The 13,699-nt window shown below is 43.5% G+C and overlaps 1 protein-coding gene across 1 annotated transcript in view; it reads left to right on the top strand.

The window, feature by feature from the left end:
* LOC122925723 (transient receptor potential cation channel subfamily M member 7-like) overlaps positions 1–12,799 on the top strand; it is a 99,616-nt gene extending 86,817 nt beyond the window's left edge. Inside the window, exons 25-29 of the mRNA XM_044277069.1 lie at positions 79–161; positions 3,926–4,131; positions 7,996–8,047; positions 8,830–8,936; positions 12,678–12,799. Of these exons, the coding sequence (XP_044133004.1) occupies positions 79–161; positions 3,926–4,131; positions 7,996–8,047; positions 8,830–8,936; positions 12,678–12,799 (570 nt within the window). The remainder of the gene's footprint in view (positions 1–78; positions 162–3,925; positions 4,132–7,995; positions 8,048–8,829; positions 8,937–12,677) is intronic.
* Positions 12,800–13,699: the final 900 nt, after the last annotated feature.

The raw sequence follows: 13,699 nt of genomic DNA, 5'->3' as shown, positions 1-13,699 counted from the left end.
TGTACATTTGGCATAACTTATATAAATCTATGAAGAATGTTTGCCAATAAGGAACTATTATCCACTTGACATTTCTAGGAAATCCAGCAACAGAGAGCTGCTCAAAAACTGCTTTTTGCCTTCAACCAAAGGAAACCAAAAACAATTGCGTACTCTCCAAGGTAAGTCATGTGTCCAATGTGTTGTTTGATACTTAAAAGTTCAAGTGATACTTAGCATGTCCTACTGTAGAAGATAAATGGTAGCTTTCATGAACTCATGAATATATTAGGAAATTACCTACATATCATAATCTGAAACATCGTACTACTAATACAAAGACAGGATAAAGTGTTCTTGTACTTTCAAAAAACTTTTGGTATGTCATGGTGACATGCAGAAGTGGTAGCTGAAAATACAGTGGAGGAGTTCAAGCATGCATGGGATAGGCATAAGGCCATCCTTCATATCAGATAGGGCCAGGGGCTATCCATAGTATTCAGTATATTGGGCAGACTAGATGGGCCAAATGGTTCTTATCTGCCAACACATTCTATGTTTCTATGTTAAAGGCTTTGATCGGTGGGGTCCAAACGCTGAGTACCCTGACAATCACTAAAAGGAGGAGATTGAAACACTCAGGCCTCATGCACATGGCCGTTGCACGGCCGTGGCCGTATTGTGGCCCGCAAACAGCGGGTCTGCAATATGCGGGCACCGGCCGTGTGCTCCCTGCATCACAGATCCGGAGCTGCGGTGCTGAACGGAAGGCATGGAACCCCACCACAGGTGCACTACGGAGTGCTTCCGCTGTGTTTCTGTCCGTGCCTTTGCACCTCAAAAAAATAGCACATGTTCTATTTTTATGGTGGAGCGGAAGGATCACGGACCCATTCAAGTTTAATGGGTCTCGATCCGTCCCAGCTGCCGCGCGGACATTGCCCGTGGATTAGGGACTGCGCTATGTCTGAGCACTTCTATCTGCTTGTTTTAGCTATTAGCTGGGGCTCAGCACTTGGATGGTGTCACTATGAGATATCAGGAACACTTTAAAATGTCAGTTCCCAGCATGCAAAAAAGCCACAATGTTCTCTTAGGCTGAGTTCACACGGGCGAGATTTCCGCGCGGGTGCAATGCGGGAGGTAAACGCATTGCACCCGCACTGAATCTGGACCCATTCATTTCTATGGGGCTGTGCACATGAGCGGTGATTTTCACGCATCACTTAAGCGTTGCGTGAAAATCGCAGCATGCTCTATATTGTGCGTTTATTACGCAACGCAGGCCCCATAGAAGTGAATGGGGCTGAATGAAAATCGCAAGCATCCGCAAGCAAGTGCAGATGTGGTGTGATTTCCACTTATGGTTGCTAGGTGACAGTCTATTCACTGTATTATTTTCCCTTATAACATGGTTATAAGGGAAAATAATAGCATTCTGAATACAGAATGCTTAGTAGGTGGTCAATTGAGGGTTAAAAAATAAATTAAAAAAATTAACTCACCTTCTCCTCTTGATCGAGTAGTTCCCGGCCTCTTCTTTACTTCTTTAATGATGAACTACCGGCTAAAGGACCTGTGGTGACGTCAGATCACATGCTCCAATCACATGGTCCATCATGGTTTATTTTTTTTAACCCTCAATTGATCACCTACTAAGCATTCTGTATTCAGAATGCTATTATTTTCCCTTATAACCATGTTATAAGGGAAAATAATAACATCTACACAACACCGATCCCAGACCTGAACGTCTGTGAAGAAGTTCGGGTCTGGGTACCACAGTCGGTTTTTTATCACGCGCGTGCAAAACACATTGCACCCACGCAATAAAAACTGAACATCGGAACGCAATCGCAGTCAAAACTGACTGCAATTGCGTACCTAATCGCGCGGGTTTGCCGCAATACACCGAGGCGCATCCGGACCTAATCCGGACACACCAGTGTGAACCCAGCCTTAAAAAGCCAGCACAGGTGCAAAATTTGTATGTGTGGTCACTTATACATCTTCCATTCTATGGGTAAGGGTCGCTGCTTAGTATTATAACTGAACACAAATAAGGTCTTATTCACACGTCAGTGTTTGTTATCCCAAATCAGGAGCAGGACCAAAACACCCTCTACAAATATTTCCAATATACTGAATATTGGTGGAGGATCCAATCCTGCCTTTTTATAACAATTAAAACTTTGAGCAAACACATGTGAATAAGGTCTAAAGGTGGATTTACACGGTCCGATTATCAGGAACGAATGTTCCTGTGAATGCCCATTCCCGACAATCTGTCTGTCTAAATGTGCTGCCAATCACCCAATGGCCGAGCAAAACGCTTGTTCATTAGGTGAAACTGTCGTTCGTGCAGGCAAGTGAATTATCGTTTCTGGGCAGCAGATCGCCATTTAATGTAGTCAATGCATCGGCCCTTGCTTCCTCCTCTCTCGTCCTCCTCCGAAATCCCGCGCAGGCGCAGTATCACTGAGTGCCTGCACGATACTCCTGCTCCAGAGGGCAACAGCCTCACTAGTGTCACTGGGCATGCGCCGAGCTCAGTGACGTAAGCAGAGCGCTGTTGCCTCTGAGAGATTCTAGAGGAGGAAGCAAGGGCCGGTGCGTGCAGTGAATAAATTAAATGACGTAGTGGAGAGGGGGCGGCGCCGTTCGGCAAGTATGTGGGAGGACATTTATTTCTTAGGAGGCCGGCTGGGCACTGCAGGGGGGCGTTACTGGGCACTAGAGCAGAGTAATAACGCAGCTCTGGGCACCTTGAGACTTCATTTGCATATCAGAAAAATCACTTTTTAATAAGACTGAAAAGTTGAATAAAAGAAAGAAGACACATGTAGGTAAAAAGGTACTTTATTGCACATTGCTATGTTAACGGTTTTATATGGTCAAAATAGGTGACAGATTCCCTTTAAAGGTGTTATCTCACTCCAGCAAATGGCATTTACCATGTAGACAAAGTTAATACAAGGCACTTACTAGTGTCTTGTGATTGTCCATATTGCCTCCTTTGCTGGATTCATTTTTCCATCACATTATACACTGCTCATATCCAGGGGTTACAAGTTACGACCACCCAGTCCGTGCTTGCACACTATAGTAAAAAGCCTATGCGCACTCCCACGGCCCGTCCACCAGAGAGGACGGCATTTATTTTTTTTATGCCGGGTGGTCATAACCATGGAAACAAGCAGTGTATAATCTGATGGAAAAATGAATCCAGCCAGCGAAGGAGGCAATATGGATAATCACAAATGCCACTTGCTGAAGGGAGACAACCCCTTTCAGCTTTGATAAGGTTCTAGTCATTTTTCTGAATAGCTGTCTATTGGTCACATCTATAGTATTTGACCAGGTACTGTCACAGCATTATCTGAACTCACCAAGCAAAATGTTGGTTCCCCCATTTTCTTTCAACCTGGTCAACATTTTCTTTCTTTCAAGGGTACGCCTATATAGTCAGGTTTCCTAATGGAGTCTTGGAAGCCAAAATCTGGGGTGGATCATAAAAGCTGAGAAAGTATAAAGGACAGATAAAGTCTTCTCCTCTTCCAAAACTGCAACAGGAAACCAGACAGTATGACCGTACCTTTATAGTGCCCCTAAAAGAGCCTGTTTAATAGTCTTCTAGCCAGTAAATTAACGTATTCGTAATCACCAGTATAATGACACTAAGAATATGTTCACATGCTGCAGATTTGCAGCAGAATTTTTTGTGATTGAAATTTAGTTGCATGCCTGTGAAGCAGGTTGTTTCTGCAAACATCATTTAGATTAGAGAAACACATCTGCTGTGTGTAGATATACCCTGATAACACCACGTTATTGCATTGCTACTTGTGTGATTCGCTGATCTTTTTTTTCACATATGCCTAAAGTACTGACTTTTTACAGTTTATCGGCAGACGGGAGTTTTAATGTGTGCTTGCTTCTCTGCCAGATTTCTGGAAGTGTTCCTCTTGTACTGTCACTCAGTCGGTCAGTGGTTCACAGTGGAGGAATACATGGCGGGAAAGTTTAGAAAATACAATCACAACACAGGTAGTGAGAGTGTACCATCAAACAAGCTGGAGAAGACTATGCTGGCCTTCAGCCACTGGACTTATGAATATACCAGAGGCGAATTTCTAGTCTTAGACTTGCAAGGTATGTTCCTGCTCTACAGGCCATCTGGTCAAAGAGAGTCTGTTATGTTAAAGAGGTTTTCCTAGATTCCTATATTGATGATTTATCCTGCATTGAGCGCTGCAGCCTCCTGATAACCAACCACGGCGTCAGACATTGTACTGCAGCCCGTTCACTTGAATGGAACGGAGCTAAAACTAGGAAGTTGGAAACAAGAGGTCGCAGCGCACACTGGAAAGCCGTATCCGCTCCAAACAGCTGATTGGCAGGGATGCCGGGATTTGAACCCCTTTTGATCGGATATTGATGACCTATCCTGATGACAGTGCAGTTTTTGATTCATTATTTAGCCAAAACAAAGACTGGACAAAATACAGGCTAAAATCTTTTACTTCTTCGGATCCACCCCTGGCTTTAGCTAAATAAAACTTCAACAGAAGGTGTGAATCTGTCACTGTATCGCGTTTTCTCTTAGAAGCACTAAAAAGAGTATTTCTAGAGAAAACTGAATCTGATATAGGCATCTAATGGGGCATGTTACGGTTTCTGTGGACTGCAGATGAAATAATTCATGAATACTCGTTTATATGTTTTTGTTGTTATACTTGGCCTCATTATAATGTATATTCTTGTGTGTACATGAGCCCCTAACCAAACGCAGCAAATGTTACCATGAATAAGGACGGGTTCACATTATAGTTTCGTTTTCCTTTCCTCTGATCTGTCAGAAGAACAGATAAAAAAATAGATCCTGTATTTTAAGCATCCGTTATGCTCAGTTATGCACGTTTTGCATCCGTTTTAGCCATTTCCATATGAGATTCGTTAGTTTAGATGGAAAAAAAGTCCTACACAAAATATTTGTGACAGAAATCTCTAAAACTGATGCAAAATGTGCATAACTGAGCATAACGGATGCTTAAAATACATGTTCCGTTTTTGTTTTGTTGTTTTCTTGTTTTCTGTTCTTCGGACAGATCAGAAAAACTGAAAACCAAAACGGTGATGTGAACCTGGCCTAAGTCTTAAGCATAGATGCACTTATAATTGTGCAGATACTGCCAAGAGACTAACAAAACACGCCCTTTAATACCTGCAGCTAACATTATTAAAGAGCCTGTGGGCTATTTCAGACAAGCGTGTCCAGTGTGGAAAACATGCTCCGTGTGGGAGGGTGATTTCCCATTATGGACACTGATCCTTTCACACCCACCCAGCACTATAATTAGGAGTGTAGCTATAGTGGAAGAGGAAGCGGCTGCTACAGAGACCGAACTCTGAAGGGGCCCGTCCAAGAGGATGACTGAAAGGTTTTATTGTCGGGGCCCTGGAACAGTATTATACAATACATTATACACTCACCTAAAGAATTATTAGGAACACCGGTTCTATTTCTCATTAATGCGATTATCTAGTCAACCAATCACATGGCAGTTGCTTCAATGCATGTAGGGTTGTGGTCCTGGTCAAGACAATCTCCTGAACTCCAAACTGAATGTCAGAATGGGAAAGAAAGGTGATTTAAGCAATTTTGAGCGTGGCATGGTTGTTGGTGCCAGACGGGCCGGTCTGAGTATTTCACAATCTGCTCAGTTACTGGGATTTTCACGCACAACCATTTCTAGGGTTTACAAAGAATGGTGTGAAAAGGGAAAAACATCCAGTATGCGGCAGTCCTGTGGGCGAAAATGCCTTGTTGATGCTAGAGGTCAGAGGAGAATGGGCCGACTGATTCAAGCTGATAGAAGAGCAACGTTGACTGAAATAACCACTCGTTACAACCGAGGTATGCAGCAAAGAATTTGTGAAGCCACAACACGCACAACCTTGAGGCGGATGGGCTACAACAGCAGAAGACGCCACCGGGTACCACTCATCTCCACTACAAATAGGAAAAAGAGGCTACAATTTGCACGAGCTCACCAAAATTGGACTATTGAAGACTGGAAAAATGTTGCCTGGTCTGATGAGTCTCGATTTCTGTTGAGACATTCAAATGGTAGAGTCCGAATTTGGCGTAAACAGAATGAGAACATGTATCCATCATGCCTTGTTACCACTGTGCAGGCTAGTGGTGGTGTAATGGTGTGGGGGATGTTTTCTGGGCACACTTTAGCTCATTTAAATGCCACGGGCTACCTGAGCATTGTTTCTGACCATGTCCATCCCTTCATGACCACCATGTACCCATCCTCTGATGGTTACTTCCAGCAGGATAATGCACCATGTCACAAAGCTCGAATCATTTCAAATTGGTTTCTTGAACATGACAATGAGTTCACTGTACTAAAATGGCCCCCACAGTCACCAGATCTCAACCCAATAGAGCATCTTTGGGATGTGGTGGAACGGCAGCTTCGTGCCCTGGATGTGCATCCCTCAAATCTCCATCAACTGCAAGATGCTATCCTATCAATATGGGCCAACATTTCTAAAGAATGCTATCAGCACCTTGTTGAATCAATGCCACGTAGAATTAAGGCAGTTCTGAAGGCAAAAGGGGGTCCAACACCGTATTAGTATGGTGTTCCTAATAATTCTTTAGGTGAGTATAAACAGTGACATGAAATGCAGTATATACATGTAGGAAACGGACCGAGCAGCTGCTGGGCCGGGCCTGATCTGAAAGAACGTTCTTGACTAACCGCAGGAGTGGGAGTTGCAAAATTTTCTGTGGGGCCCAGTCAGCTCTAGTTACGCCACTGATTATAGTGATTTATAATTCTGTGTGTCTGTAGATGCAAGGTCAGGTAGAGACACACAGAATTATAAATCATAATAATTCCATGCGATCCTGTGAAAGGAGTAGTGACCATAATGGGAAATCACAATGCCACACTGAGCTTGTTTTCCACACTGGACACAATCGTCTGAAAGTGCCAGAAGGGTACGGCCACATAGTCAGGTTTTTGGATGCAGTTTTTGAAGCTACAATCGGGAGCGGATAATAAGAGGAGAGAAAGCATAAAGAACACTTCTCCTCTGTTTTGAATTCACTCCTGGTTTTGTCTTCCATAACTGCGTCCAGAAACCTGATCACGTGGCCGCACCCTAATTGGAAGGCATTTGTATTAATAGCTATTGGTCTGCAATGGATATAACTATTGGCTACATTGGCCTTGCAGACATAATAGGGCTCCTATTGCGCTGGATGAGTCCACTAATGTACCCCTGTATGAAGTTCTGGTAGAGGTAAATTGTGGCATGTATACTGTATGTATGGAGGTCTTCCCCCCCCCCCCCCCCCTTACATATGGTGTTCCACAGCACCCCAAAGTAGGTTGCAATTTATTGTTAGTTTTATTATAATTTCAGGTTCAAGTTTAGTGTTAGACAAAGTGATAAATGAAGCGGAGGACAAAAGAAAAAAAAAAGGTTTCAGTAGTACAGACCTTCCTCAGCAGTGTGTCATATGGCCTGTCGGAATATATATAAATATAGTGATGATCAGGCATCAGCTCCATGTATATCCTGACAGGACATAATACGTCACTGGCTGTATAGCCTATGCTTCCATTTTCATTTTGTCTAACACTAATCTTGAGCCTGGGACTATGAACTAAGATGCAACCTGCTTGGGTGTGCTGTGTAATTCTTGATTGTACTCTTGCATGTCCTCCACCAGCACCCCGATTCTGATTTATGGAGTGCAGGATTCAATTCTGGAAATACTGCACTAAATATAGTGACTTGTGTCAGGGTGTGTCAGAAGGCATGTTATGCTACCTTACACAACTGAAAACCATGGTCATTTTGCACTAGCTATCTTCTCTAAATGACTGTTAGAGAGTAAAGGTCATTGATGTTTGCCACGCAAGGGAACTATGTAAAGAAAGCTGTCCTGCATTTCATCCTGTGCTCAACATATTCATTTGTTCCATTAAGGTGTAGGTGAAAATCTGACAGATCCATCAGTTATTAAAGCAGGGGAACACAGGTGAGATATAGCATATTAGAGGGATTTCTGACATTCCACAAGTACATAACATACTATGATAGAAATGCTAAACACGACAAACAATACCAGAATTACCTGTCCGGGTTCCTCATGACACCCACAGTGAGACATATGGAAGCATTAAGAGGTAGAAAAAATGTGCATAAGGGGTTGTCTAATGGCCTGGGACTGTTTACTGGACATAACTTCTAGATTCACCAGTCTACCAGACCCTTTCCTCTACATTTGCTTATCTAGAACATACTAACATAATAAAGTATCTTCAGCTTCCTGAAACTGAAATAAAAAAAAGAAAGCAGTCAATTCTGCATTTCATGTAACATGTTGGCCTACAAGCTGTGGACCCCACTGTAGGCTTTCCTGATTAATTGGCAATCCTTGTCCTAAACCCCATTTACACAAAACTAATTTTCAAACCACTGATTGAGCATCTGATGAATATTTTCTGTCACTGCAATAATTGGGGAAGAACATCTAGTGACAACTCTTCTGAGAGCAATTTGCTAGGCATTGTAAATGTCTGCTGGTGGCATTCATTTACTTATACCACCACCGCTAGACACAATCAATCAAAGCCAAAGATAAATCATACTGCTATCATTTCTCTCCTATGTTACTATTGGGCCATGGGAACTGCAGACTGGTACAGTACTGGTATCCAGTCTCATAATCCTTACAATGCTCAGCCGAATTGCCCTTTATAATAACAGAGGTCACACCTTCCTTACATGATTTTTTCCATATTGCTTCCACTTGATCAGATCACAAGATATGATATTTGGACCGGCTAACTTGGGGGATAATGCGATCAAAAACTTCTGCATGAAACACCAATGCAACACATGCTGCAGATATCTGAAACTTCCTGGTAAGTAAAGGGGCAATTTTCTTAGAAATATTTTTTTATACTGCAAATTGATATAATTGTTAAAGCTGTTGTCTGAGATTTTTTTTACTGATGACCTATCCTCCGATCCGATACAGGGACACCCCCCCTCCCCCCACCGATCAGCTGTTTGAGAAGGCAGTGGCTCCCCTGTGAGAGCGGCAGACTTCTCTCAGCTTTCCCTAGACCAGTGACGACATCTTCATCGATCACATAGCCTAGGGGCAGCTCAGCCCTATTTAAGTGAATGGGGCCGAGCTGCAATACCAAGCATAGCTGCTTACTAAGCACAGAGAAGACCGTGGCGCTCACAGGAGCACTGGTGCCTTCTAAAAACAGCTGATCGGCGGGGGTTCCAGGTCATCAGTAAATAAAATTTTGGAAAACCCATTTAAATAAGTAAGTTGACTTCCTGCCTCCATTGCGATTTCAAGCAAAATGGTTGTTGTTATCTGGAGTTAGTCTTTAATGGGTTTATATCAGCTATCCACATAAATGAAAACTTCACTTACAGCCCGTCAGCAGTTCACATACTGTATTTTGAAGTTGTATGTGCTTTGGGGCTGGTTCACATGACAGTGTGAAGCCCGTGCCCGTGCTGTGGTCCGCATATTGCGGTCCGTTAAGCACGGGCACCCGCATAAGGATCGCGGCCCCATCAACTTGAATGGGTCCGTGATCCCTCCGTTCCGCAAAAAGATAGAGCAAGCTCTATCTTTTTGTGGTGCAGAAGCACGGACGGAACCTCAGAAAGCACTCCGCATTGCCTCTGTAGTGTTCCGTTCCGCATCTCCGGATTTGCGGACCCATTGAAATGAGTGGGTCCGCATCCGTGATGCGGAATGGCCGCGGAACGGGACCCGTGTATTGCGGATCCGCAAATGCGGGCTTCACACGGTCATGTGAACGAGGGCTTCTAGTTATATAATTGCTATAAATAATTTCCCAGTATTTACAGAATATGGTAAATTCCAGGGAGCAAAGGTTTATAATCAGATTCATTTAAGAATCTCTTTTACGCCCAATGCACATTTTCTTTGGGAGATCAGCTGGAATGTGGCACAAGGGGAAGCATTCCCTAACAATATGCCTTGTAGACAATTTATCACCGCCAGTTTCCTTCTTTTTTTTGTAGAAAAGGTAGTTTATTTATTGTATTCAGTGATTTCTTTTCTGTTTGTAAAAAGCGAAAATATCAAGCATCACATAGACACTAAAAGATACCAAAAGACAACATGCAGTAGTTGGGCAGATCATCGCTGACAAGCGTTTGCAGTAACGCTCATTAGCGATGATCTGTCTGTGTTAGGCCTATTGCACACGGCCATTTTTTTTTCCCGTTTACCGGCCGTTTTTTGCGTTCCGTATACGGTCCGTATACGGAACCATTCATTTCAATGGTTCCGCAAAAAAAACGGAATGTACTCCGTATGCATTCCGTTTCCGTATTTCCGTTTTTCCGTTCCGTTTTAACATAGAACATGTCCTATTATTGCCCGCAAATCACAGTCCGTGGCTCCATTCAAGTCAATGGTTCCGCAAAAAAAACGGAACACATACGGAAATGCATCCGTATGTCTTCCGTTTCCGTTCCGTTTTTTCCTGAACCATCTATTGAAAATGTTATGGCCAACCCAATTTTATCTATGTAATTACTGTATATTGTATATGCCATACGGAAAAACGGAACGGAAAAAACGGAACAGAAACGGAAACACAACGGAAACAAAAAACGGAACAGCGGATCCATGAAAAACGGACCGCAAAACACTGAAAAAGCCATACGGTCGTGTGCAATAGGCCTTAGGGCTGTTTCACACGAGCGGATGCCATGCGTGTCATCCGCAGCGTGAATGACAGCCAAGCATCGCTCCGGACAGCAGAGACACTGAGCAGTAACATGACTGATAATGCTCCGTGCCTCTCTGTGATCTTTTTACTACAAAATCACGGTGACAACTTTATCTCACTGAGATTTTGTAGTAAAAAGATCAGAGAGAGAGGCACGGAGCATTATCAGTCACGTTAAAGGGGTTGTCCGGGACCAAATAAAAAAAACAAAACACGTTTACTCGCAATGTACATCTAAATAAAGGTGCCTCCATATATTATATATATGTTTATCTTTCCCTAACTTCCGGCTGCCCTGCCCTGTAGGTCCTGGGGCAGCGCGGCATCAGGTGGTTACAGCTGTCTCTCTGCTCCGCTGTAACTCCGCCCCCTCATCAATATTCACCTCCATTCATTCTAAAGCTCTTGCCCGGTGACGTCACCAGACTGGAGGGGCTGTGCTTAGCGCAATGTCGGCCAGCCTATCTACCGCCCCTCCAACCACTCTGCATAAATTACTTATGCGGTTGGTGACGTCACCGGGCTCCCTGAGCAGCGGAAGAGGAAGCTTAGCTTGCCTGCAAGGGACCCGGTACATCAATGATGAGAAGAAAACAGTAACTTCCGGCCATGAATTTCAAAGATGAAAACAGGGCTGCAGAAATCTGTGCCAAAGGTACTACCTGCTTGTATGTAATGTGTATGCCACACTTGTACTATTAGAGCAATGTCCCCAATCTCAGACAACCCCTTTAATGCTCCATGTCTCTGCTGTCTGGAACGGGGCTTGGCTGTCATTAACACTGAAGATGACACGCACGGCATCAGCTCGTGTGAAACAGCCCTAATACAGCTCTAAAAGTGCCGCTGATTACTTGATGAACGGGCAAACACTCATTCATCGGGCAATCACAATTCTTATGCATGATCAAAAATAAATAAATCATTGTTTGCTGGTGGCAGATAGTGCCGTATAATCAGTTTTCTGCCGTTGGCAAAAAAGCACCTAAAGGACTCTCAGACTGTGAGAAACAAGATTCTATGGTCTGATCAAACAATTTAAGCATCATGTTTGAAGCAAACCAGGCACTGCCCCATACCGTTCCTACAGTGAAGCATGGTGGTGGCAGCATCATGTTGTGTGGGTGTTTTTTAGCAGTTAGGACAGGGAGACTGGTCAGTGTTGAAAGGAAGCTGAATGGAACAAAGTGCTGAGATATTTTTAATGAAAGCCCAATCCAGAGTGCTGTGGACCTCAGAATGGGTCAAACGTTCACCTTTCAACAAGACAATGGGGGAGATTTATCAAGACTGGTGTACTCATACATCAGTCCTGATCTACAGGTGCTGACGTGAGATGCGCCCTGCAGTGTGCCAGAATCTCTTCTGGCATAAGTTATAGTAAGTGACTTTTTTAGCCCACAATAGTGGTGTAAGAGTCTTTGTAAATGTCCCCCAATGACCCTAAGCACACAGCCAAGACAGCACAGGAGTGGATTAGGGACAACTCTGTGAATGTCCTTGAGTTGCTCAGCCAAAGTCCTGACTTGAACCCAGTTGAACATCTCTGGAGAGACCTGAAAATGGCTGTCCACCGATGGTCCCCATCCAACCTGATGGAGCTTGATAGGATCTGTAGAGAAGCATGGCAGAAAATCCCCAAATCCAGGTGTGCAAACCTTGTGGCATCATACCCAAGAAGAACGGAGGCTGTAACTGCTGCCAAAGGTGCTTCAGCTAAGTACTGAGTCAAGAGTCTGAGGCCTTTCTGAATGCACTGTACTTGTATAGTCCACAAGATTAAAAAAAAGTGTGTTGAGAATGGAGGGAAAGTTCAGTGATTTCAATACTGTGTATTTTTATAGCTTTAACTCTTTCTTTGTATTTTTGCAGAGATGAAAATAAATGAGTACATTACAGATGCAGCCTTGTTTCGAGGAAAATCTCAAGTCTCCATTGAAAACTGTGAGATAAAAGCTCAGGCCAGCAACCCATCGGTGCCATACACTGACTGACTGCCTGGAGGCATAACTTGCCTGGAGGCCGAACTCCTACTTATTTACAACGTACTTGTTGTTACTGCCAGTATTATCTTTGTGTCAGGGCTCATGCACACAAATGTATTTTCTTTCCGCGTGCGTTCCGTTTTTTTTTGCGGACCATATACGGAACATTCATTGGGTCAGAAAAAAAAACGGAAGTTACTCCATGTGCATTCCGTTTCCGTATGGCCTCTTGCACATGACCGTATGGCTTTTTCAGTATTTTGCAGTCCGCAAACAACTGATCCACAAAAAATATGGATGACGTCCATGTGCATTCCGTTTTTTGCTGAACGGAACAGCTGGCCCCTGATAGAACAGTACTATCCTTGTCCGTTATGCGGACAATAATAGGACATGTTCTATCTTTGAATGGCAATACGGAAACGGAAGGCATACGGAGTACCTTCAGTTTTTTTTTTTGCAGATCCATTGAAATGAATGGTTTTGTATACAGACCATATACGGAACGCAAAAAACAGAACGTAAACGGAAAAAAAAAAACGTTTGTGTGCAAGAGGCCTATGTCTGTTCCGCAAAAACAATAGAACATGTCCTATTATTGCCCGCATTACGGACAAGGATAGTACTGTTCTATCAGGGGCCAGCTGTTTCGTTCCGCAAAATGCGCAATGCACAGGGACATCATCCATATTTTTTGCAGATCCATGTTTTGCGGACCGCAAAATACATATGGTTGTGTGCATTAGCCCTCATAGTGAGGGGTTATTCATACATGTATGTCATATGTGGCGCCTACCTCTAAAGGCCCCATACACATAAGGGTTCATGCACACAAATGGATTTTCTTTTGTGTCTGTTCCGTTTTTTTTGCGGACTGTATGTGGAACTATTCATTTTAATGGGTCCGCA

The sequence above is a fragment of the Bufo gargarizans genome, chromosome 2 (assembly GCF_014858855.1).
Source record: "Bufo gargarizans isolate SCDJY-AF-19 chromosome 2, ASM1485885v1, whole genome shotgun sequence".
NCBI lineage: Eukaryota > Metazoa > Chordata > Amphibia > Anura > Bufonidae > Bufo > Bufo gargarizans.
This window is presented reverse-complemented; position numbering and strand designations above follow the sequence as displayed.